Source organism: Scyliorhinus canicula, chromosome 17, assembly GCF_902713615.1.
Source record: "Scyliorhinus canicula chromosome 17, sScyCan1.1, whole genome shotgun sequence".
NCBI lineage: Eukaryota > Metazoa > Chordata > Chondrichthyes > Carcharhiniformes > Scyliorhinidae > Scyliorhinus > Scyliorhinus canicula.
The window spans coordinates 51,238,360-51,266,146 of record NC_052162.1 but is presented as its reverse complement, the minus strand read 5'-3'; the positions used below and the strand labels follow the sequence as shown (position 1 = coordinate 51,266,146).

The 27,787-nt window shown below is 46.0% G+C and overlaps 1 protein-coding gene across 5 annotated transcripts in view; it reads left to right on the top strand.

Moving 5' to 3' along the window:
• The window catches only part of frmpd3 (FERM and PDZ domain containing 3), a 648,120-nt gene that overhangs the window by 571,875 nt on the left and 48,458 nt on the right, over positions 1-27,787 (top strand). For 4 of the 5 annotated variants that reach the window (XM_038775294.1, XM_038775293.1, XM_038775297.1 and 1 more), the window contains 3 exons: positions 1,279-1,458; positions 18,096-18,231; positions 26,593-27,552. In XM_038775294.1, the coding sequence (XP_038631222.1) occupies positions 1,279-1,458; positions 18,096-18,231; positions 26,593-27,552 (1,276 nt within the window). The remainder of the gene's footprint in view (positions 1-1,278; positions 1,459-18,095; positions 18,232-26,592; positions 27,553-27,787) is intronic. The other variant, XM_038775295.1, reaches the window with a different exon arrangement.

Below are 27,787 nucleotides of genomic sequence, written 5' to 3'. Positions count from 1 at the left end.
CCATCACTGCTCACCACCCCTGTAATCACTCTCACCACCCCTTCCCCCTGGACCCCATCACCATCCCCACCTCACCTGATGGCCGGTGGGCCTGTGTGATGGAATGACCCAAACCCGATGGCACAGGTAGAATTTACAACTGCCATTTCATTGACCAATAAAACTGCTTATACTCAGCATTCTGGTTGCAAATGCACCATTTGACAGATCCCAAGGCAGGGCCAATGAAGCTAATAGGTTGGGTAGCCAAACCCCCAGTCATGTCAGCTTGTTTGCAGTGGTTACAAGGATACAGGCCCCAATGCAGTAAGAGCCCGCACCATATAAATTCAAATATCAGTTTCCAGTCTAATTTGCAACTCTTCCTCCGAAGATGCAATGGGAATGCACTGGATTCCCAATGGTTTCACCATCTCCCTCTTTGCAAGTGGTGAACACCCTCTTTAAAAGGGTCCCTATCCCAAGACTTTGGCCTAGAATTGTCCTCCGAGATGATCCAGGTTCACTTCTCCATCTATTGTGCAAATGTGACAAAAAAAAAATGTGTGTGATCACATTTCCTGCAGCAGTGGCTACATTTTGAAAGTACTTCTTGGCTGGGAAGTGTTTTCTGACACCCTGAAGTTAGAAAATGGAGTACCATAACTGCAATGTCTTTCTTTCTTTAAACAGGATATCTGCTGCACTGCCAACAAAGTTACAAAAACCTAGTGGGACGGCTCCAAAGAAATTCCTATCTTTGGTTTTTAATGTTTTTGTGCTTTCTTCACACAATGCTTGCACAAGACCATTTTTGAAATGTCAAGAGACGACTGCTTTTCTATTATTGGACATGTGTGGGGTCATTGTCATTTTGGATCCCGGGGAGAAAGCAAGCCATTGTGGAACTGCCACTGAAAGCAATGGAAAGTGAAATTGGACGGGGGAGGCAGCCGATCAACAACCATCAGTTTCACACCTCTGCCCAACTTGAAAATGACCCCCTTAATGTTTTCATTTGATATTCTAGTGTGCTCGTTCAACAGGAGCGTTAAACCATTTAAAATAAATTAGTTATTACTACGTTGACATTGTAAGCAATGAAATTCATACAAATCTTTTATGCATTGATGTGCTGTTATTGCCAATAGAATTTGCAAAGCTAATGTCATCGAACATTAAAACTATAAAGTGTTCTCATGAGATTCTTTCACTGCAAGCTATTTACATTAAAATGTAACGTGAACTGTGCGGTGTATAGATTCATCCAGGTGAAATGTATCATTTGCTGCCTTTCAGGATGCAAAGCAGTCAGAAATGACTCTGCTGGTTGGGCCACAGCATGGCATCAGTCATGTTATAGACCTAAAAACAAATCTCACCACCATTCTGGCAGAATTTGGCCGTGTGAGCCGGATCCAGTTGTTCAGAGAGAAGGAGAACGTAGCTCGGGTCGAGCTAACCATATCAGAAGCTAAGGTATGAGATTACATGTGACATTTTTATCCTTAACATCACAACCAGAATGTAATTTTGTTTCTAAATAATATGGCCAATACTGCGGAGCTGACATTATATGTACTTGTAGAGCTGACTTCCGCTTGTGACCATGGAATGATTGGTCACATTAAGGGCTGTTCCTGTTCAAAGTCACAGAAAAGGGCTCTTTTTACCCAGATTTGGGTGGAATTTTGATGAAAAGGTGAATGTTAGAGGAGTAGTTTACCCCTGGAATGGTATGTCTTCTGATCACTGGACCCGGCGGAAAGCAGTGAGAGGTTTGGCTGGAAAGTTGAAAAATCTATACAAACTGTATAGTTGATTGTTGGGAAGAATGTTTCCCGGGGTGTTTATTTGCTCTCACCTACTTTGATACAAGTTTGAATAAAATGCGTTTTTAAAAAACAATATGTACTTGTGGAGCTGTGAGCTGGCCTCACACAATGAAGCGAGATCTAACTATTTTACATAAAGCCACAGAACTCTCAGCACGAGCAACATGTTACGTAAATGGCTCGGCATCATATAGGTGTATTTTTCTGAAGGAAAATGCGCCTGCAGCAAGATCAGTGTGACAAACAAAAAGCTTTCAGGAGGCATATTTGGATGTCCTCCAGCAGAAGGTGCAAGTGAGAATGCCAATGGCACACACCTGAAGAACAACAGTAAAGCAGTCTGGATGGAGGTAGCAGAAAGAATAAAAGCTGTCTCACCTGTTGTTACCAGGGGCTGGATTTTCTGACCCCCAGCCGGGTAGGAGAATCTCCGGGGGGCGGCGTAAATCCCGCCCCTGCCGTCTCCTGAAGTCTCCGGCACCAGAGATTCGGCGGGGGCGGAAATTGCGCCGCGCCTATCGGCGGGCCCCCCCCCACCCGGCAATACTCCGGCCCGCGATGGGCCGAAGTCCCGCTGCTGTAACGCCGGTCCCACCGGCGTCAATCAAAACACCTCCCTTACCGGCGGGACTGGCGGTGCGGGCGGGGTCCTGGGGGGGGTGGGTGCGGGGCGATCTGGCCCCAGGGGGTGCCCCCACGGTGGCCTGGCCCGCGATCGGGGCCCACCGATCAGCGGGCGGGCCTGTGCCGTGGGGGCACTCTTTTCCGTCCGCGTTGGCCATAGCCTTCACGATGGCCAATGTGGAAGTGACCCCCTCCCCTGCGCATGCGCGGGGATGACGTCAACAGCCGCTGACGCTCCGGCGCATGCGCGGACTTCCGCCAGCCGGCAAAGTCCCTTTGGCCCCGGCTGGCATGGCGCCAAAGGCCTTTCCCGCGGGAAAGGGGCGCCAACCATTCCGGCGCGGGCCTAGCCCCTCAAGGTGAGGAGCAATCCGCACCTTTGGGGCGGCCTGACGCCGGAGTGGTTCACACCACTCCATCCCGCCGGGTAGGGGAGAATCCAGCCCCAGATTCTGGAAGCAGATGAGGAAGAAATTTGCTTTGCTCAGAAAGGCTGCCAAAATACGTATAGTTTACGCTTTGCTTAATTTTAATTGCCTTACTACAAGCACTTTGCTGTAAAGTTGATGGAGCAACAATAGAGAGAGAATGTTCAGTACTTTACAAATAACAGGTGTTGCCCTATTTTAGCACTCTGTATTGCTACTGTTTTAATACGATTTTCCTATGGTTTAGTCACTGGATGCAGTTAAGGTTGTGATTGATGTATTTTAAGGCTCTTTGGAAATTAACGGATATGGGACACGAGTAAAACAGGAGAGTTGAGATCGAGATCGAGGATCAGCCATGGTCTTATAAAATGACAGAGCAGACTCAAGGGGCGGGATTCTCCGAGCCTCTGTGCCGAAATCGCGATCGGCGCAGGGGTGGAGAATGGGCGTTGACGGCGAAAACCGGCACGATGCCGTTCCCGACCGAGGAATTGCCGTGAATCGTGCGCGCGCGGTCTACGCAGCGCGAGTAGGGGGACATTGACAAAGGCCACCCCTGCGATTCACCGAAGAAAACTGGACAAGTTCCCGACAATGTTGTTCTAACCACAGTTTGCCTGTCGGGAATGGTTGGCGCCGGCTGCGGACTCAGTCCGCGGCTGCCCTTGTGGGGAGCGCAGGGATCCTTCACCGGGGGGGGGGGGGGGGGGGGGGGGGGTGGCCTCAGGGGCGGCCAGGCTAGCGTTCGGGGGCCAGCGATCCACGGGCGTGCGTTCTCGGGGGGGCCTATATTGTCACAGCTGCTCCATGTTGTGAGTCCGCCGTGTCACGCAGGGTGGCCGGCAAAGGTATTCAGAACATAATACCTGCATGTTTCAAGGTCACAGACTAACAAAAGGTGGCTAGTCATGTTCTGCCACAGGTTGTGGTTGCTTCTTTTGTGGTTCCATGGTGGTTGCCCTTTCAAAGGTGAGATTATGTTACCCACATCAGGTCACTGTCATCTTGAATAGAGAGGCCAGGCCATGGAGCTCCCCTGATCCTGCCCCTCTTACTCCAGAAACAGAATAGTTGGCAAGATACCCATTGTTCTTATTAGTCAGAGCTCAACTGCAGTTTCCTTGGCAAACACCCATTGCAATGAAAACAGAAAATGCTGGATATACTCAGCGGGCCTGGCAACATCTGTGGAGTAAGAACCAGAGTTACCGTTTCAGGCTGTGGCCTTTCATCAGGACCGCAGAATGGCGATTGGGCAGCTTATTTTTACTATAAATTTAGAGTACCCAATTATTTTTTTCCAATTAAGGTGCGATTTAGTGCAGCCAATCCACCTAACCTACACATCTTTGGGTTGTAGGGGTGAAACTCACGCAGACACGGGGAGAATGGGCAAACTCCACATGGACAGTGACGCAGGGCAGGGATTCGAACCCGGGCCCTCAGCAATGCAAACCACTGTGCCACGTGCCACCCTGCGATTGGGCAACTTTAAGAAGTTGTGAATATCCGTATTGCTAGAAGCCAAGAATGCCACTAAATAAGCAGTGAAATAATTGGATCAACATGCTGATTCCCTTTTAATAAACAAGAACCCAACATGGCTGATAGACCTAACTCCAGTTTGTTTAGGCACTCAGCTTCAGTGGTTCAGGTGCTGATACCGTGTTTATATTTTTTGGGAACCTGAACAACCACACCTGGTCGCTGCCGTCGTGAACATGGCGCCAATAGCTGGTTTGAAGCTTGTGGGGAGCGGAGAGGGGAGTGAGCACCACGGCCGTGCTCGGGAGGGGACTGGCACGCGATTGGTGCCCACCGATCGTTGGGCCGGCGTCTCAAAGGGACGCGCTCTTTCCCCTCCGCCGCCCCGCAAGATCAAGCCACCACGTCTTGCGGGGCAGCGGAGGGGAAGACGGCAACCGCGCATGCGCGGGTTGCAGTCGTCGTGACGTCAGCCGTGCATGCGCGGGTTGGAGCCGGCCAACCTGCGCATGCGCGGCTGACGTCACTTAGGCGTGCCGGCCGCGTCATTCTCGGCGCGCAAGTTTTAAGGAGGAACTTAAAAGAGGGAAGAGGGTGAGACACAGTTGTTTGGGAATGTTTGAGCGACCTCCGAGGCCGTCGTGAAACTCGGCCGAGTTCACGACGGCCTTCCTGATTTTTCGCGGGAGCGGAGAATTCCGCCCAGAAAGTCTACAGGGTCTCCTGGCTCATCACAGGGAGAATGATCTATTAAAAGTGATGGTTGGGACAGTTAAAAAAACTAATCATCGAGACCATAACAATAGCCAAGGTCTGTCCATACATGAGCTGATAACTTACCTTCTGTAGAATACTCAAAACATTATGGAGTGAGAGAACATGTGATCAGAATCACCATTTTGAAATGTCGTTTAGTAGAACAAATTGGTTGTTTTTGGCAGTCTAAAGAAGTCTGCCAATGGACCAGTAACACCATCTCTCTCCCTGCTGTTATCAAGTTCATAATCCTGAGCTGGGTTCTCCACTGTCGAGATGCTCCATTTTGACGGCAGCTCGGGGGTTTCCCGACGGTGTGGGGCTGCTCCACAATGGGAAACCCCATTGACCAGCCAGCAAAATGGAGCATCCCGCCGGCGTGCTGAACCAGGAATCTGGCACAGCGGGACGTAGAATCCAGCCCCCTTTCTCTATTACGTTTTGGGATCCATCGCAGAGATAAAAAATTCCAATTGAAAGAAACCTGGGGTGGGATTCTCCCCTACCCGCCGGGGCGGAGGGTCCCGGCGTAGCGGAGTGGCACCAACCACTCCAGCGAAGGGCCTCCCCAAAGGTGCGGAATTCTCCGCACCTTTGGGGGCCAAGCCATCACATTGAGGGGCTGGGCCTGTGCCGGAGCAGTTGACACCACGCCGACTGGCGCCAAAACCGGCACCAGCGGCCTTTGACGCCCGCCACCTGGCGCCGGGGCTGGCCGAAAGGCCTTCGCCGGTTCGCGCATGCGCCGGTGGTGACGTCAGCAGCATCTGTCGCTGACGTCACCACTGGCGCATGCGCGCTGGGGGATTCTTTTCCGCATCCGCCATGGTGGAGGCCGTGGCGGCAGTGGAAGGGAAAGAGTGCACCCACGGCACTGGCCCGCCCGCCGATCGGTGGGCCCCGATCGCGGGCCTGGCCACCGTGGGGGCACCCCCTGGGTCCGATCGCCCCGCTCCCCACCCATGACCCCGGGGGCCCGCTTGCGCCGCCGATCCCGCCGCCACCAGAGGCGGTTCAAACCTCGGCGGCAGGAGAGGCCTCCCAGCGGCGGGACTTGGGCCTATCGCGGGCTGGAGACTCGCCGCAGGGGGCTCGCCGCTCGGTGCGGCGCGTTTCCCGCCCCCGCCAATTCCCGGGTATCGGAGAATTTCACCCCTGAAGTGCAAGAACATGCACTTTTGAAAAAGATGGATTACAGATTATAAGAACTATCTCTAGAAATGGTGGTTTGCGTTCGCTGCAACACCACTGGGATTTCAAGAATTTGAAGGCCGGCATTTAAAAAAAACTCTGTCTCACCCTCGAACAATGGCCACGGGCGCGATTCTCCGCCCCCACGCCGGGTGGGAGAATAGCGGGAGGGCCACCCGACATTTTTCACGGCCTCCCACTATTCTCCCCCCCCCCCCCCCCCCCCCCCCCCCCCCCCCCCCCCCCACCCCCCCCACCCACGCCCGCCCACGCCACGAATTGCCTCTCGCCATTTTTTATGGCGAGCGGCGATACTCCGAGGCCGATGGGCCGAGCAGCCGGGCCTTCACGCCTGCCTCAACACGGCAGCAACCATACCTGGTCGCTGCCGTCGTGAAACGGACGCCAGATGCCCCTTTGGGGCATCTAGGGGCCCGATTGGCACGACAGTACCATGGCCGTGCCAAGGGGGACATAAGCCCACGATCGGTGCCCACCGATCGCGGGTCTTGCGTCCGTAACGGACGCACTCTTTTCCCTCCGCTGCCCGGCAAGATCAAGCCACCACGTCTTGCGGGGCGGCTGAGGGAAAAGACGCCAACCGCGCAGGCGCGGTTTGGCACTGTCCAACCTGCGCATGCACGGCTGACGTCACCGTCCGTCGTCAAGGCCGCGCCGGCAGGACGCCCGGGGCCCCGCTCCTAGCCCCGCCCGAGGGGTAGAATCGGGTCCCGGAAGTGGGCGCGGAGGCTGCCGTGGGTGACGGCCTGTCCCACGGCAGCCTTTACAATTCTCCGCATTTGCGGAGAATCTCGCCCCACGTTCTCATAAACAGTGAACTCTCTATTTTTTGCCTTTATCATTGGATCTTAATTTGTTCAAAAGTTAACCTCCTCTGCTGTATAACTTACAATTTTGCACATTTGTGTGCGTATTGCAACGGTTGGAACTTGTGTTTACCTTCTTAAAATATTTTTATTTCTTTACCTGAGTGAATTTTTATCTCAGTGAAAACAAACCCCTCTGTCGGACTGAGTTCTTTGCAATGAGCATGTAAACAGTTAAGTACAGACATTGATACCTTCATCCTTCTATATTTCAAAAATCCCTGCTATAATCAGTAAAGGAATGGGAAAGAAAGGGCTGGCACATGTTCTCAACTGGGCATACAACTGCTCTTAATATTTACTTTGCCTCAGTGTCATTTTGTGTCTGATTATGCTTCTGTGAAGTGCCTTCAAAAAGCACTTCTATGCTAAAAGTGCTATATGTTGTGCTCTATATTTGCATAAAGACAATGACTACACTTCAATAATACAAAAATAGTGGCCATAACTTGCATCCAAGGACATCATACCTGGGGGGAACCCTATAAATGCGCTGGGGGTGCCCGCTGGGAGCTCCCCATGTAAGGATTGCATGGGAAGTTCAAACATCTGTTGGGCAATTGTCCTGCAACGGGAACCATCGGATTCTGTGATTTAAATCACAAATTTATGGTGTTTCCTTTTGCCTTACAGTAATAGTTACCCAGAAAGAATTTGAAGAATTAAAACCGAAATAATTTCGAAATAACTATAGTACTGGCACCCATCGTGGGACTCCCCTCCACTCCCTGATGCCCCACAGGTTCTCCTGACTATCCCCCCATCCCAGCTACTTCTCCACACCTCTGATTGCCCTGCCTGCCTAGGCCCACGCCCACACCCTATCCCAGTAATCCCACATAACCTTTCTTGGATACTAAGGGGCAATTTAGCATGTCCAATCCACCTAACCTGCACATCTTTGGATTGTGGAAGGGAATCAGAGCAAACCCACGCAGACACTGGGAGAATGTGCAAATTCCATACAGGTCAGAATCGAACCTGGGACCCTGGCGCTGTGAGGCACCAGTGCTAACCACAGTGCCACCATGCCACCTTATTATGGAATTCTGGGAAATGCAACGACATTCAAATATTAAAATTATTGACATCTGTCATGTTGCACACTGGGGTGTTTCAGTATAATTGTAGTACATGTAATATTCACTTATACATTCAATGTGAGTCATTGACTCTATTGTATAGTATCTATACAATTTCAAGCCCCTCGTTGCATGATAGCTGACAGGCCTTAGATAGCAACCTTCCCCCATTGTGCCTCTGCAGTAGCTGCTCCAGATTTTAGTGCATCCCTCAACATGTAGTCCTGGACCTTCTGCAACATTTGGTTGTGGACAATTCTTTGTACTGGAAGACTAACAGGTTTTGGACAGGCCAAAGAGTGTATTTCACCAAGGTGATGATCCTCCAGATGTAGCTGATGTTTGTAATGGTGTGCGTCCCTGGGAACAGCCCACGGAGCACAAAGTCCTGCATCATGGAGCTACTCAAAATGAAACTCAACAAAAACCACTGCATCATTTTCCAGAATTTCTTTACAAAGGCACATTCTGGGGATAACCGAAAATGACAGTGTTAGACAGTCCGACGCATGCAGCACAGCGGGTGGGTAGCTGGTGGCCTCAGCGGTCAGGGCGCCCAGCCATAGCGGCTGGTATGGATGCTGGTATGTGGTGCAGGGGGCAGTTTGGCCGCCCTCTGGGTTGGTGGGGAGGGGGGGGGGGGGGGGGAGAGAGAAGGGGGGGGGGGGTTTGGGTTCCAGGTGTGTGGGAAGGGGTTGGTGCTAGGGGCATTGTGCTGCCGACTCACCCTGGCCACCCTTAGGAAATCCTGCAGTTTTTTTCGACAGTGTTGGCCAGTCCGGACAGTGTTGCCCACGGCACTCACGGTCCCTGCCACCTGCGCCCAGGCATGCAGAATGGCGGCGTTTGGAAGCCTCCTGTCCATGCCGATGTATTGGGTCATCTGCCTCTCCTCCACGGCATTCAGGAGGGTCTCAAGCCCTGCGTCTGCGAAACATGAGACCACACATCTTACTGCCATCTTGTTTGCTGGGATGGTGTGTGGGGGGAGTGAAGTGTGTATATGCGGCTGCACCTTGTCAGCCTCCTGCGTGTCTATCGCAAAACTAGTGATCCGGCACCGTTTCACATTGGAATCGATTGTGTTCCATGTGGCGTCGGTGCTAGCCCCATAATAGTAGTTGAATCAATCCAGGTGCGGCACCAATTTTGCTGTAATGGAAATCCCCAAATTCTGCGTCAACGTCAACACTTAGTCTCTGAAACGAGCCTTGATAAGAGTGCATATTAATTTTAGAAATGAGAGGAAGCATTCAGAACCGTTCCTTAGATTTTTCCCTATGCGACTGCAGCTCAGGAGCACTTACAGAATCGGAGGCAGGAAAAGAGAAAAACCATTCAGCCACAGCATCACCTATTATGCCAGTTGATTTGTGTAATCGGTGGGTTCAGTAGAAAATTAAAAGAATTTTAATTAGAAGAAAAGAGAAAAGCAGGAAACAAGGGGGGTAGGCTGTAAAAAAACAAGTTTCAAGCTGGGGAGTTTTCCAGGTGCACGCCTTCACACATGGCGGGCTGCAGTGTCAGATCCTCAAACTCAGAGACAGAGACCTGCTTTTCGGAAGAAACTGTCCAAAAAGGAAAAATACAACAGTGACCAATATTAAGCAGGATTATAGCTGAAATCTGACTTTTTAAAACAGATTGGTGTTTGCAAAAGAAAAAATATTTTATATTTTTAGAAATTATATTTTTTAAAGAAACAGCAAAAGAAATAATACAACTTAAATTAGAAAAAAAGAAATTAGAGAGTAGGAAATATTAAAGAACGTACTTAAGAACAGGTAATGTTGTCCTGGGTAAAGTGGTGCTATGGAATCATTCGATTAGAATGTGGAGTTCCGAAGGAGAGAGGTTCCAGTATAACCTTGTTGCAGACAGGATACTGGATGAAATTAAAGAACAATACAGCACAGGAACAGGCCCTTTGGCCCTCCAAGCCTTTACCGGTCACGATACCATGGTTGGCCAAAACCCTCAGCCCGCCCTAGTGCCGTATCCCTCTAAAGAACAAAGTAGCAACTTTCCTGAGTGTAATAAGACGGAAAAACTATCACCCAATTACAAATTCTTGGCCATCCTGCAAAGCCTGGTTAAATAACTTACACAGAATTGACTAAGACCCTTGAAGAACACTTCTCACCCATTGCAGAGAGATGCAGATTTAATCTATGTAGAAGAGGGTCAAAATATTCCACAATTTGTAGCTGTACTATGGAGACAAGCAAAGAATTGTGAGTTTGGATCGACTATTGAAGACAGGCTGCAAGACAGACTTGTGTGTCAATTGAGAAATGAGGCGATCCAGAGGTGATTGCCGACAGAAAGCTCTCAAACATGCTGTTGAAATAGTAGAGTTTATGGAATTGGCAGCAAAAGAAGCTTCACAAATCAGAGCTGATGCCACTGAAAACCATATGAACTCTGAGAAAAGAGGACCTCTCAACATGGAAGCATGCCATAGGTGTGCCCAGGTGGGACATTCCCGACAGGAATTTTGGTGTCAAGAAAACAAATTCATAATTGTGGGAAGAAAGGTCACATAACAAAGGCATGCTGAACCAGACAGAATTATTTTCAAATCTCGAAGAACGCACCCAAATCTACAAAAAGTGTCTTCAGAATGGCCAAAGACAGTGAAAAGTTCCAGGAAGGTGTCTACGGAAAACAAGGAAAACAAACTCAGTGCATTATCGATGCAAGGCAACACAGACTAAATGGGCATTAAACTACAATGGAAGTAGATACAGGAGCTGCTGTCTGTCTCATCTCTGAAAATTTACATCAATAAAAGCTCAAGACCTACCATCTGAAATAATCTTGACAATTTACACGCAACAGGTGATTCCAGTCAATGGTTACATCATTGGGCAATCTGAAAAATTGCCATTACATGTGGTAAAAGGAGATTTTTCTACACTTTTCGAAAGAGTGATTCAATAAAATTTTGCTAAATTGGCAAGCTGTGAACCAACTGGTTGATGGAAAGAAAACAAGTCAGAATCTCTGAGAAAAGTACAAGAAGAATGAGGTGGATGCCTCCACCTCATGTGGGAGGTTGGGGCTGATATAGTTGAAGGTGGTGTATGGAGCACACCTTACAAGGGCGAGGGTGAGGGGTAGAAGATGTGTGTGAAGATGTGAGGGCCCCGCAAACCACATTCATATGTTTTGGTCCTGTCAAAAGCAGGAGGATTACCGGAAGGAGGTTTTTAGGGTAATCTCTAAAGTGGCGCACGCGAAACTGGGCCCAGGCCCTCAGGAGGCCATATTCGGGGTGTCGGACCAACCGGGGTTGGAAACGGGCGTGGAGGCAGATGTTGTAGCCTTCGCCTCGTTGATCGCCCAAAGGTGGATCCTGTTAGGGTGGGGATCAACCTCGCCACCCTGTGCCCTGGCATGGCAGGGGGACCTGCTGGAATTCTTTGTGCTTGAAAAGTTGAAATTTGAACTGAGGGGAAGGATGGAGGGGTTCTACAATTCATGGGTGTTATTCATTATGTACTTTCGAAAATTGGATTACATCGAACATGGAGGGGGGATGGGAGGGTTGAGGGGAGAAGTACTGTATGTGTTAATGGTAACTATGGGTAATTCCTGATTCCTTTTCATCATTTGTTTATGTTAACATGCGGGCTAATGTTTGGGGTTTGGTGGGAGGATGGGATCGTTGTTATTGATATGGGGATTGACATTACATTCGTTACTGATTATTGTTTATTGTTGAGTGTAAATTTGGGAGAAAATGTGAAAAAGGAGGAGAATAAAAATATTTTTAAAAAAAGAAAAGTACAAGAAGATATTTGAAAACTTTTTCGGGGAGATGACCAGAGTCGTGGCATGGCATAAGATAAAGGCTTGCCATATGCTGTCAAACCAAAAGTTGAAGTGGACTTGCAGATTGATCCAAGATGGAGTGATGGAGAGTGTGACGCTGAGCGATTGGGCACCCCAAATTATTCCAGTTGTCAAACCACATGGATCAGTAAGAATCTGTGGTGACTTTAAAATGATGATCAATCCAGTGTTGTGTGTCGACCAGTTTCCCTTATCATTAATAGAGGACCTATCTGTTGGATTGTTGGTTGGTCACAAGTCCAGTAAGATACAGTTGTCCCAAGCACACCTCCAGATGAACGTAGCAGCTGAGTCTCAACTTCTAACTATTGTAACATGCAAAGGACTGTTCAGGTACAAGCACCTACCATTCGAAATAATGTCTGCACCGGCCCTATTCCAAAAGTCCATGGGGGACCTCAACAGTGTTCAATGTTATTTGGACATTTTAATTACCGGCAGGACTGAACAGGAGCCCCTCAAGAATTTAGAAGAAACATTGGAGCGTCTTGAAAGACAATCTTTGCATCAAGAGAGAGAAATGTGAATTTTTCCAATCATCAATAAGCCTCTTTGGTCATGTCATTGATCAGAATGGGCTCCACAAGGAACCAAAAGATGACTGCGATTTTAGATGCACCAAGAATGCAGAATATATCGCAACTGAGAGCCTTGTCTTACTCTGTTGAATAACACTGTATTCCCTTTGACCTGACTGCTTTTCTAGTTCAAACTCTTCCCAACAGCACTAGCAAACCCATCAGCAAGGATGTTAGTCCCGTTCTGGTTTAGATGTAGACCGTCCCGCTTGTACAGGTCCCACCTTACCCAAAAATGGTCCCAATGGTCCAGGAATCGAAAACCCTTCCTCCTGCACCAACTCTAAGCCACACATTCATCTGTGCTATTCTCCTATTTCCGCACTCACTAACACATAGCACTGGGAATAATCCAGAGATTACAATCCGCGAGGTCCTGCTCTTTTCTAAGTCCCTGAAATTTTGATGCAAGACCTCATCCCTCTTTCTACCTATGTCATTGGTACCAACATGTACCATGACTTCTGCCTTATCACCCTCCCCCTTCAGGATGCCCTGCAGCCATTCAGTGGCATCGTGGACCCTGGCATAAGGGAGGTAACAGACCATCCTGGAGTCTTTTTCAAAACCACAGAAATGCCGATCTGTGCCCATGACTATGGAGTCCCCTCTGACTATTGCTCTTCTGCACTTTGACCCTCCCTGCTGAACAACAGAGCCAGGCGTGGTGCAACTGCTCTGGTCGCTGCTGTTGTTTTCCCCCGATAGTCCACCCCCCCCCCCCCCCCCCCCCAACAGTATCCAAAATGGTTTACTTATTAGAGAGGGGGACAGCCACGGGGGATTCCTGCACTGACTACCTGCCCTTTCTCGCGGTCACCCACCTGTCTGCCTGCACCTTGGCTGTGAGCACATCTCTGGAAATCCTTTCTATAATGCTTTCCACCATCTGCATGCTATTAGATGCATCCTACTGCTGCTACAACTGAACCACAGTCTGCGAGGAGCTGCCATTGAGTGCACTTCGTGCAGATGTAGTCATCCGGAACGCTGAAAGCGTCATGGACCTCCCACATTTCACAGTTAGAGCACTGCACCCCGCTGATTGACATTTCTAGCACTAATTAATTAAGTCAAAATAAATAGTTATTAAATTGAGTACTAATTAATTAATTACATTAAATTTAAGTTAAAATTAACTATATGGTACCTTGCGCTATATTTCTCCGACAGATATTAAATGTTAAATGCACTAATCGCCAAGTTACTCCTCTACTTAGTTAATTACTCTAGTTTTTCAAATTTAGAACAGATTCCCAACCAGCCAATCAGGTCAGATCTTTACTGAGACATCACTTTTCCATTTTTTTCCCCCAGTCTCCAATACCCAATCGGTGAGTTATTAAATACTTACAGTTACGAAGCTCCTCCTCCCCAAGCCTGCACCAACTCTGCTCCCTGCTGACTAGTTAGATTAACTCCAATTTTCAATGGCCCTTCTTTGCTTATCCTTGTTACCACCAATTAGAGCCCTTACACATTATAAACCACAAAACTTATTTTCAAACTGTAATTGATGAAAGTTGTAAAGACTTACCGACCTTGTCCACGACTTACCAGTCAGCTCTCTCCCTTGTATCCTCATCTGCAGCAAAGCAAGCCCACTGAAGATTTGAAAGGTACAAAGCAAGGAGAAAAAGCAAAGAGCACCTCTTCCCATTCTTCAGCGAATCACCACTCGGCTTCAAATTCCTAAGATTAAAACTTAAACCGCACTCTGCCTGTGGCCTCTTTGCCACTGCTCGTGCACAGAGCTCACCTTGAGTGCACCTTGAAGTTCTTTACTTAGAGCTGAGAGTGTCTGAGATGACCCATACACCAGTTAAGCTTCAAATTATGTAATCAACAACACTGGCTTCAGGAGATTGTCAGGAAACTGCCACTCAGGTATTTGGAACAGCTCCTTATTAACCCTTATTAACCTTTTAACTGGATAACTAAACTTATAGAAAATGAAACTTATAGAAAATAAAAATGAATAGGCTCACCAATTCAATCCCCACGCGGCTTAAAATCCCCAAGTTTAAAGCTTAAGCCTCACCATAAGACATAGGAGCAGAATTAGGCCACTCGGCCCATCGAGACTGCTCCACCATTCAATCATGGCTGATTTTTTTCTCATCCCCATTCTCCTGCCTTCTCCCCATAACCTCTGATTCCTTCTTAATGAAGAACCTATCTATCTCTGTCATAGACATTAAGTGATTTGGCTTCCACAGCCTTCTGCGGCAAAGAGTTCCACCCTCTGGCTAAAGAAATTCTACTCATTCTTCTGGAGCTCTGGCATCCCACTGGTGTCCTCCACCGTGAAGAATGATGTAAAGTAATTATTCAGTTCTTCTGCCATTTCTTTGTTTCCTATTATTACTTCTCTAGTCACATTTTCCAGTGGTCCAATGTCTATTTTTGCCTTTTATATATTGAAAAAAACTCTTCCTATTTTCTTTTATATTACTAGCTAGATGGCACATATATTTCATCTTCTCCCCCCCCCCCCCCCCCCCCCCCCCCCCCCTGCTTTTTTAGCTGTCCTCTGCTCACTTTTAAAGGCTTCCCACTAATTCTCGCCACTTTGTATGCTTTTTCTTTTGCTCTTATGCTGTCCTCGACAACTTCCCTTATCAGCCATGAATGCCTTGTCCTTCCCTTAACATGTTTCCTCCTCCTTGGGATGAATTTCTGTTGTGCCTCCCAATTAACCCCCAAAAATGCCTGCCATTGCTGTTCCACTGTCTTCCCTGCTAGGCTCCCCTTCCAATCAACGCTGGCCAACTCCTCCCTCATGTCTTTGTAGTTACCCTTATTTAATTGTAACACCGTTATATCTGATTCCAGCTTCTCCCTCTCAAACTGCAGGGTAAACTCTATCATATTATGGTCACTGCTCCCTAAGGGTTCCTTCTCCTTAAGTTCCCTAATCAAGTCTGCCTCATTACACATTACCAAATCCAGAATTGTCTGTTCCCTAGTAGGCTCTGTTCCAAGCTGCTCCAAAAGAACATCTCTTAGATATTCCACAAAGTCATTTTCTTGGGATCCAGTACCAACCTGATTTTCCCAGTCCACCTGCACATTGAAGTCCCCATGAATATTATCACCTTTTTTTACATCTCCTGATTTATTTTCTTCCTGACTACTCCTAGGGGGCCTGTGCATCACTGCCTTAAGGGTCTTTTACCTTTGCGATTCCTCAACTCTACCCACAGCGATTCTATGCCTACTGATCCTATATCGCTCCTTGCTATCGATTTAACTTAATTCCTTACTAACAATGCAAACCCGCCCCCTTTGCCCATCTGCCTGTCCTTTCAATAGGACACATATCCTTGGATATTTAGATCGCAGCCCTGATCCCGTTGCAGCCACGTCTCTGTGATGCCCACAACCTCGTAACGGTCAATTTCAATGTGCGCAACGAGCTAATTTACCTTGTTCCATATACTGCGCGCATTTAGGTCCAACACCCTCAGTCCAGCATTAACCACCTCCCTTGACACTCTTGTCACCATTTTTGCTCTGCCTGAGGGTGGTGGTGTTCTGCCTGTGGCCTCACTCTCGATGTGGCCTCTCTCACTGCTTGTGCATGATTACATGGTGGCATTATGAAATGAAATGAAAATCGCTTATTGTCACGAGTAGGCTTCAATGAAGTTACTGTGAAAAGCCCTCCGGCGCCTGTCCGGGGAGGCTGGTACGGGAATCGAACCGTGCTGCTGGCCTGCTTGGTCTGCTTTCAAAGCCAGCGATTTAGCCGAGTGAGCTAAACCAGCCCCCAGTGCATTATCAGGCACTTGGGAGATTTTCCCTCTCTTCCATCTTAGTCTGTGAACAAGAAACACCTCCGTAAATAAATGATAACTGGTTGAGCAACCTACAGTGCCAATTGGTTTATCTTTTATGTTTACTATGCGTAAAAGCAAAACCCCTTCCAATATAACAGAGGGGAAAATTGGATTGTACTGAATGTTGGCTTTTGACGTACTGCTGAGCCAATAGTGGAGCAGCTGAGAGCAAGGCACTTCTTCAGAGCTTCTGTGTCATGTCAGGCTTATACAAACTTCATTATAAATGGAAATTTCTTGGATCGACCACTGCTGTCACCATCTTGCTGGAATTTCAGCTCTTTCAAACATCCATACAATGATCCCAATGTAAAAACGGTGATTGGGACGTTAACATGTCACAGATGCAGACTTGTTGCTCTCCAGTGCTGCACGAACTGTACAATTCTCAGATTAATGAAACAGTAAAATAAGCTCCTTGAGTTCCATTGTTTGAGTATTTGGTGAATTAAAATAAATGGGTAATGTCTCTCTCAAAATAGCAGAGATGTGAGGCTGTGGAATTCCCCTCTGGGGTGAGTGGGTGATGCAGAAAGTTTAGCCCTGAATTTCCTCAGACTTTCTGACGCTCCTCGACTGTAAGCCAGCTGGAGTTACAATAGCATTGTTCAAGATTAGATAGTTGAATGTAAGGAAAGGGAAAGAAGGGACATGGAACCAGGGCTGTTAACTGTGATTCGGACTGTTTACTTGCTCAAGTGTAAATGCCAATGTGGACATGTTGGGCTGAATGGCTTGTTATGTTGTAACAAATATACTTTCAGCTTTTTGTTGAGATCGGATTTTCATTGATGCCGGTTCATAGCTAAGTATATCATTTTGCTGAAACTAGTCTTTGTTATAATTCCTCATTGCCAGTGCTTTGGGAACTCAACACATTTACACCCCCAGCTGGAGTTCAGGTCAGTATTGTGTTGGGACCTCCAAACAACATAATATCAAAGTAAATGATTTCATTATGATCTCATCCATAAAGGGCTAATGCCAAGTTGTATTTGTGGTAGGGCCTTGTCTCTTCTGGACTGGCAATTTGTCACCTCAAATTGAAAGCAAATTCACTGCAACAACAAAAACAGAAAATCTGAGCAGGTCTGACAGCATCTGTGGAGAGAGAACAGAGCTAATGTTTCGAGTCTGGATGACTATTTGTCAAAAGCTTTTGGCAAGCTCTTTAAATGTGGGATAGCAAGCTTCGCCCATCATAAAGGAAACATGATCCTGATTCCCCCCCCACACACACACAAACAGAGATGTTATTACTGGATAGCTCTCAATGATAGTAACAAGGTCTAATGTATTTACTGATTAATGCTGACAAGATGGTGAATTGTAGAATCTCTATTGCAGCACCTGAGTTTTTCTATCCCAGACTTTACTGATTAGTAGAGCTCAGTACCACACAGGCCAGTGCAATTGTCCATGGAACACTCAATGGGAGCCTAAAATATTTTCTGATACTGTGCTGACAACAGGGCCACCCTTACAAAGTCCATCAGTATGATATGCCTGCCAACTTGCAACATTAACTGTGACACTTTATTTTTCAGCCTATCGTGTTGCTGATGGAATCAACAGAAGCTGTAAACTTCGCTTGTTTGATAGCAGGTTATTACCGGTTATTTGTTGATGCAAAGAAGATGATATTCTGTAGCGCCAATGTTCAACCACAAGTGAATAAGGCAGGTATGGTTGGTGCATTAACAGTTTCAATACTGATATTCCTTTGCCGCATTCAGCCTTATCTACTGAAAAGGGTTACAATGAGCATGGTTTATGGAGTCATTGTGTCACACTGATTTCAATAAATAAAATAAATTGATCCAAGCTCTGCCCACTTAGATGCAAAATTAATCACGCTGGCTGATTTGATTTAATTTCCGAGGCTTTGTCATCATAATGTTGTAGTGATTATTTGTTGCTTAAAAACCTCACTGGGTGCCATTTTGCACTGACACTTGTATGCCGCAGTTGTTCTGCTAAGATCTTGGTATTTTGCCCAGTTCTTGTGTTCTATCCTCTCCTCTTCAGAAGATAATAATTCGTACTGTGGTAAATTATCAACCATTCCTCAGTTGGTAGGATGCTTACCTCTGAGTCCATTAGTTGTGGGTTCAAGTCTCAAACTGGAGACCTGAGCACAAAATCTAAGATAAAGTTCGTCAGCACTGAAGCAGTGCTGCATTGTTGTAGGTGACATTTTTCAGTTGAGATAATAAACCAGCCCCATTTACCCTTGCGGATGGATGTAGAAGATCCCAACGCACTTGTTTGAAGAAGAGCATCCTGTTCATTGTTTATAACTCAACCAACATCACTAAAACACCATTCGCTGACCATTTTTACATTGTTTTGGGACCTTGCTGTGTACAACTGGTTGCTGGGTAACATACATAACAACAATGACTACAATTCAAAAAGTACTTCATTGGCTGTTAAGTACTTTGGGATGTCTTGACAAGTGAAAATCGTGATATAAATACAAGACTTTCATTCTTTTTTGCCAGCATCAATAGACTAAGTGTAGTGTGAGAAAATGTAAGAATGTTGTGTGACTGCATTATGTGCAGAGATTACAGTTTGCATGATGCCTGCCTAAAAGGCTGTTCTAAGACCACCACCACCACCCACCAAATCCACTCCCCGCCCCCCCCCCCCCCCCCACCCAGCACCCCACTCATATACCAAAACGTACACTGTATTTCCTATCAATGATCACTAACTTGTAACCACTGCTTCATGTGCATTTATATTTAACTAGTCTTTGGTGTCTGGTTGAGTGTTTCGAACAGGGAGTTTGTAAAGATTCTGCTAAGATCTTGGCATTTTGCTGCATCTTTTGCTTTTTCCCCTCCTCTCCAGAATGGATTCTGCATTCACACTTTGGTGAGATTCCAGTCACTCACTGGTGCAAGAGGCCATTCTTTAACTGAATCAGATAGTGAGTGTTGTCAGGCTACTTCACGGTTGGGTGCTTCACAGCTGAGCCTGGTCCAGCTGGGACTGCAGAATAATGGCCACGCTAGAAACCCTTGACTGACTTTCTCCTCTCTAGCCAAATGTAGTGATAACTAAAAATTCTGATGAGGCCACCTATCACAGCACAGACCTGCAATTGAACCAAGGATTTCGGTGTGTTTGTAAGGTTCCGGACTACATGGGCTGGGTGGGCATTTAATTCTGACAAGCTTCTTGTTTTTCATTGTTCCTTAGTTTTTGCTGAAAGTGAAAGATCATTATTGAGTTGATGTAACCTGCAATGAAACAAAGTTATTGCAAGATTGAATCATGTTATTGCGTACACTTTATTACAAACATTAAAATAATGGACCAAAGCCTCCAGTCTCCGGAGAATGTAAGACGAGTTGGGATTCTGCAGAAATCCTAATGCGCGGACCAATGTGAGAATTGCCTGGGAGGTTAAAACTTCAGATGGGTGAATCTCCTGTTCCCCCTGACTCTGCGCGAATGTGAATTCAGACAATTCTGTGGCATTTACCTGGGTACTTACTCAGGAAATGGATTAAATCCTAATCCAATATCTAGGGAACTCCACAGCTGACGCCCCTCGCAATCACCCCAGCCCCCCGACAACCCTCCTGATCTGACCTGACTATCCCCCAACCCAATTAGCTCCTGATCTGTCGTGTGACTACCGAACGGCCACTCTACTAACCCCCAATCGCCCGACTATCTCCCTCCAGCTACCTCCTGACCCAACCCAACCACCCCCAACCACCCGCCTACCCTTCCAACCAAACCTTGCTAACCCACCCAAGCACCCTCTTGACCACCTGGCCACCCTTCCAAACCAACCCGACCTGATCCAACTAAGTCCTTGACCCAAAGCAATTAGCCACTACCCCGACCAACTACACACTCACTCACCTACTCAGTTACCTAATACACCTACCTACTCTCCTACTACCCTACCTAGTTCACCATCTACACACTCTAACCACTTACCTACCCCACCCACCTACCCACCCACTTACCCACCTACCAACCTCACCCACCTACCCTCACCCATTCATCCACTCAGTAGGTACTGCAGCATTCACCAAAACTCTTTTGACAGCACCTTCTAAACACACAATGTCTACCACCTAGAAGGAGAAGAGTAATAATAATAATCTTCATTAGTGCCATAAGTAGGCTCGTATTAACACTGCAGTGAAAATCCCCTAGTCCCCACACTCCTGTGCCTGTTCTTGTACACAGAGGGAGAATTCAAAATGTCCAATTCATCTAACAAACACGTCTTTCAGGACTTGTGGGTGGAAATCAGAGCACCCAGAGGAAACCCACGCAGACACGAGGAGGACGTGCCGACTCCATACAGACAGTGACCCAAGCCAGGAATCAAACCCAGGCCCATGGTTCTGTAAAGCAACAGTGCTAACCACTATGCTACCGAGCACACATATATATATATATATGCGAACCATCACCTGCAAGTTAGATCCAGAAAGTCCCAGCTTGATAGGAAATCTTTCACTCACCCAGAAGAAAGAGAAATACTAAATCATACGACTATTATAAAGATAAAGATTCCACCACAGCATGAGTGGCACAACACAAAAAGATTCATAAAACATTTTTCTTACAAAGGGATAATGATGTTCTTTAGATTCGAGCTGTTAAACTCTGTCTTAAGGTTTCAAGGTTTACTTCAGACCAAAGAATGACAACTCAGTTCAGATCCATTTCTTCACTAGGTCTTGGCCAGTCACTTATCTGGGTTTATATCATATAAATATTCAAAGGGTACAACTTGAAAATTGTAATAATTATTTATCTATAATATGTAAATATTATATATCTAAAAATGTACATCTGTCCACATTTCCTGTAAATGTTTCCAATACAAATTCCAATGCATTTATTTAAAATGGAAGCTGCCTATAATAAACGTGTTACATTGTAATTATGTTCTTCTGCCAGTGATTTACGGAGGCAGCATCCAATATAAATTTTAGTCATAGTCAGAACAAATGGCAGGCAATTTTAGTTTAATGTGTTTTCAATGATTCAATTCGTTCACTTACGTTCAGTCAGTGGAAACAAAGTGTAAATTTGCAAATTGCAGGTAAGAAGTGTAAATATTTGGGACAGAGTTATCTATGCATGAGTGAGCCTGTGAGGCAAATCACAGTGAATAAAGAGCACTTAATTTGCATTCTATAATAGATTTTTCATCAAATTGTTTTTAGTGGCTTACTGTAATAGAGCACAGTTGTTAATGATTTCCTGGCATTAATATCACTATGTTTCAGTCAATAATTTGACAATGTTGTCATTTGTGTACAAATCAGTATTCTCAAAGTTAATCGCAAAAAGTCAGTTTGAAATAAATGGAAAGGAATCAAAAACGAAGGTTTTAGCACCGAGAAAAAGATCTTTAAGAAGTATGTTATTTCAGAGCAGCTTCTGGAATAATATTCCATACAAGTTGAATTTTGAAGACTTTACTATTACAAAAGGACAAAAACAATCTGACATTTTGATTCTTTACTGCACATTGTGGTCAACCTTTCAAGTTCATGGAATTGTATAACGACTGTAAGTTATAAATATATCGTGGTATGCTTACTGGCATTTGACAACAAGCATGTCTGAAATCTCATCCCTGGCATTACTGAACTGCCCGTCAGCAACAAATTGTAACCCAGCGCCAGCAATGTAGTCACCTAAGGAGAATGGAATATCAAATTAGGGAAGTTTTACTGCAGCTGTAGAACAATAATGATCTTTCTTGTCACAAGTAGGCTTACGTTAACATTGCAATGAAGTTACTTTGAAAAGCCCCTAGTCGCCACATTCCGGCACCTGTTCGGGTACACCGAGGGAGAATTCAGACTGTCCAAATGACCTAACAGCATGTCTTTCTGGACTTGAGGGAGGAAACCCACGCAGACACGGGGAGAACGTGCAGACTCTGCACAGACAGTGACCCAGCCGGGAATCGGACATGGGACCCTGGTGCTGTGAAGCAACAGTGCTAACCACTGTGCTACCGTGTCTTCCAAGACATTGATGAGACCACATCTGAAATCCTTATTTGAAAAAAATATACAATTGTGTTAGAAGCAGTAGAGGGAAGGTTCATTCGACTCATTCCTGAGATGAAGGGCTTATCCTATAAAGAAAGGTTGCACAGGTTGGGCATATACCCATTGGTGTTTAGAAGAAGAGAGGTGATCTTATTAAATGGAGGTACAGTGGTTAACAGTACTGCCTCACAGCACCAGGGACTGTCCGGCCTTGGTGACTGTCTGTGAGGAGTTTGCATTCTCCCTTTGTCTGCATTGGTTTCCTCCAGGTGCTTCGGTTTCTTCCCACAGTCCAAAGATGTGCAGGTTTGGTGGATTGGCCATGATGAATGCACGGGGCTACAGGGACAGGGCGGAGGAGTGGTCTTAGGTAGAATGCTCTTTAGGAGGGTCAGTGCAGACACGATGGGTCGAATGGCCTCCTTCTGCATTGTAGGGATTCTATGGAAAACATATCAGATCATGAGGGGACTTGGTAGGGTAGAACTGGGAAAGATATTTCCAGTTGTGGGGAGATTAGAACTAGAGGATATGGTTTAAGAAACAGAGGTCTCCTTTTAAGACTGAGATGAGGAAATGTTTTCTCTCTCAGAGGGTAGTTAGTCTGTGGAATGTTGTGGAAAGGAGCGGATATTGGGTCATTGAATTTATTCAAGTCAAAGTGTAGGCAGAGTTTTGATAGATAAGGGAGTCTAAGGTTATGGGGGGGACAGTAAGGAAAGTGGAGTTGAGACCACAGCAAGATCAGACATGATCTTATTCAATGGTGGCAAAAGCTCAAAGGGACAAAAGATCTACCCCTGCTCCTAGTTCCTATGTTCTATATTCCATTGCTTTTGGATTTAGCACAGTTCATAGAACCATATGGCTTTCCAGTCAATCTGGTTACTACATTGATTTGAATCCATTCACCTTCTTCCATACAACTCTAAGTTCTTGAGTAAAAGATCCCATGAAAGTTCCTTGGTATGAGGTGGGATGGGTAGGGGTGGGAAGATATGGGGAGGGTAGCTGAACATCCAGTTCTTCTGTGAATGACATGATTCTCAATCCAGACTTCTATTCATGGAAGACCAGTCAAATGATGGGTTCTCCTGAAGAAACATAGCCAGTAATTTGTTTTCTGATTGTATTAGAGTGAAGATCATGATAAGTTAATATATATATATATATTGCTGTTACAGTAGTCATTCTTTTCACATTCTTTCCATTGATATTTGTTAAGATAATGACCAGGACTTCTACAAAATTGTAAACATTGTATAGACTAAAGGAAAAATGTTAAAATATTTGGCAATCACACGCACAGGCGAACAAAATATTGACTGAAACTGAAAGAAATTGAAATAATAATTATTACAACTATAGTGTTAGAGAAGTACATGTAGTTACAACGATCTGTATAATGACTTTTGCCTAAATTTACTTCACCTACAATTTGTATCTAACTAGTGAAGTGAATAAATATATTTTCTAATTTCTGCCCTGAATATCTTTGTCACTATTAATGCCAGTTTTTCATATCCATTTTGTTTCCAAATTTGAACATTTCAATATTCTTAGATGTTCAATCACTTGCGATTCTTTTCTTTCATTCTGTAGGTCCTTCTTTCCTCATTATATTCCTGCAGAAAATAATTGGACATGTACCATTGATGATTATTCACATAAATTCAGCACTTGCATCCATATTCATTGCAGCAGTTCAGAATAATAAATTAATACAATGCAAAATGAAGTAAGTTTGTTACACACATTGCACTGCTCATCAATGTGGAAGAAAGAGCCACAAATGAAACATGAAGCCGCCATGTACATTAGTATACTACACCCGCAGGTTTTCAGGTGTTGTAAAATTGACATTCTAATAATTTTAATCTGAATGCATAGCTTAGATTTGGTCCAAGTATTTTTATGCTAATGGCCAAATATGTCAAATGACCATTTAGAAATGTATACTGGTAAGCATATGTTGATGTATATTTAGATCGATTTTAATGAAGTATGCAATATTCAGTGTTCCTCCTCAACTGTGCTGCTTCTTTACTCTGAAATGCATATCAGGATGTGCCTGTCGCCTTCAATAGAACAGTGCTCCAATAGAAAAATGACATGCAGCACAAACCAAGGGCATTGTAATAACCTGTGCCCAATTGACAAAGGCCCAAAAATGCATAGAATCTAAAGCAGAAAGTTACACCAGGATTGTACCGTCTCACGCTGACCTCACCACCATTTGCAGGGTATTGGGAGAGCAATTCATTTGCATGGGACCAGTGGGTACCCAGATTGCAACAGACGCATCTTGACCACACATCTTCTATCTGCTGCCTAAAGCTTTCATTTTGTAAGATAGGGGCAAGATTTCCGGCCGCGTTGTGCTCAAGGGAGAGCCCAACGTGGCTGGAGAATCTCGGGAAAGCCTTCCAGCAAGCCTCCTGACAGGTTTTGGGACTAGCGAGATTCTCCGGAGTCCTGTAGGACGTCAGAGTCGGAGCCCCGCTCCAAATGGGCGGGACCAAATTACACTCGTGGAAGTAGGTCTTAAACCTACTTACGACCCACTTGAGCGAGATCCACCAGCCTCCCTCAATTCTTCCCAAATCCGTTCAGTGCTGATCATCAGAAATGTGGACCAGGTGGAATGGTACCCTGGGGATCTCCCAGGCCATTGTAGACCCCTAGGTGGTCAGGGTAAGTGCAGGGGGGTCCCCTGGCCCTCCCCTGGTATGTGGGCACCTTGGCACTGCCCAGATAGCACCTTGGCACTGCCACCCTGACACTGCCAAGGTGCCCAGATGGCAGTGCCAAGCCAGAAAGAGCACTTCCTGGGTGCCAGGCTGGCTGTGCAAGGGTGCCCAAGTCGCAGAATGGAACCTCCAAGGGTCAGGGGATGAGGGGGGCCATGCCCATGAAATGAGGGGATTGGTTAAAGGATGGGGAGTGCAGGGAAGGTAAGTAGGGACCTCCAGGAGGTTGGGGAAGTGATGGGTGGGGGTCCTGGAAGGGAGGGGGTGCTGTACGGGGACTTGGGGGGGGGGGGGGGCAGATCGGGAGGGGCCACCAGACACCCCATAGCAGGGTGTACTCACTTTGGGGGTTGTGGGGTGGTGTCCATGTGTGTGGGGACCCTCAAGCTCACTTAGAGATCGGGGCACCCTTTCAAAATGGCGGTCTGATCGCTGAGTTCAGCTCCTCACTGCTAAAAGAATTCTAAGTGTGGGCTAAATCGGTGAGGAACTCCCCAGGGCCCAAAAGTGTGACTTAAGTGTTCATTGAATAGCGGTGGAGAACACGCCAGCAGAACCGACGGGAAACTCCCTGAAAAACCCGCCAAAAATTAACTTAGAAATTTTGTGGGAGAATCGCGCCCCTTGCTCTTTCCTTCTAAGGCTCCATTTCACCTCCCGTTGACTCCCTATGTACAAAATACAATATTTCCTGAGAATAAATGACTCATTTTTTGAAATCCAGATCACTTCCATAGTCTGGATATCCCCTTCCCTTAGTGTGGGGCCAACTGGACCCTGCTGAAAGCCAGTACACCTTATTTCACATGTATTAATCTCCAGTCACACACCAGGTCCATTATGGGGTTGGGAAGCAGAAATTCCCAATGTCAGGATCCCTGTATTACACCTGTCCTCTCTTACATCTGTGGCTTATCAAGGGAGAGGGGATGGCGCCACCTATTACATGGCTGACCTGGACTGCCAGGCTAAGGTGGGAATCCAGCGTATTTAGGTCCCAAACTTTTTCAAACAGTTCAGCCAAACCTCTGTGAAAGTTACAACAGGAATGCGGCGAAATTACCAAGGAAAGTCATTCAGTGGATTTTAACTGCTTACCTGTCCAGTTTCTGCCAGGTGGATAGGGTTAAAGTCTGCTCCCTTCTTCCTGCTCAACCAGAAGAAAAAGTCAAACATTTTTCAAAAGGACAAGGGTAGCAGAATTGATTATTGAAGATGATGATATTTTTCCTTTTTATTAACAGACCACAGAAATATACCAAACATTCTGCAACCAGAATGGACTATTTCGTCATCAGGTCCTGTACTAAAAACCGAGGGAAGAGGTATGAGTTGTCCTCACATACTCCCACACTACAGTGAGTCTCAGACTCCATGCCATCTGATGGCCAACACCCCAGAGTCCAATCTGGTAAGATTTCACTTTTTACAAATGCAAGAAAGAAGAAAGGAATTTGAAAATCAGATCGATATTAATGAAAACCTAATCTTCTTTGAGGAGTCAAGACCAAGGACAAAGTCTGACCCCACGCCGCATACTTCAAAAATTGGGCAAAGCAACTCTGACATCAGGTGTGGTTCTGGACAGCAAGGATTCCTGAGCAGGGGAAGAGCTAACACACTGGACAGCCAAATGAAAATGGCTATCGCTTACACCACTGACCGCCATAGCTGCATTTGTCCCAAAATCCCAGTGCAGCTATCAAAAGTGAACAGTGCTAAGATCCTTCCCATAGTTATCACAGAAAATGATGATTTGCTTTGTGATGCTTGTAAGGCCAAAATGAAAAGCAATATTATTCCCAAAGGAAGCAGTACAGAGAAATGCTTAAACTTATACAATTACCGGGATGACCTGATCGACCTGACAACTCTGCCTCTGCCAGGAAGTGATGAGGAACAGGAAGGAGATGAATACCATTCTCTACTTCCTACATTGGCTGCTCCACCACCAGGTTTCAGGGATAATAGTTCAGATGAAGACGACTCCAAGCGAAGGACCAGTCAAAATCTCACATCCAGCCGACAGTCTTGTGAGATACACTTCAGTGACATCCCAGTGTCACTAATTGATGGTGTTCAAACAAGGACTGTCAGGCACAGGGCCCAGGAACTGGATGATGCTCTGGTTTCCACGCTTCAGGCCCTAGAAGCTTTAGCTGCATCTGAAGAGTGTCCTCGTAGTCAACCTCAAGAAGGTTCAGGTAACACCAGATTTGGTTGACTTTTCAAAGCTTTCAAGTTTCAAAATTGAATTTCAATCGGATTACAATTCACTCTTTCGCTAACTTTGTTTTAATTGGCAAAAAGTAATAAAACTGTTCTCATACTTTGTCAAGCATCCGCTTCATTGTAGCAAACTGTTACTGCGTTTCACGGTTTAGTTATGGACATTCTTACAAAATGTGTTTACAGGTGACAAGAGAAAAAGCTGAGGAA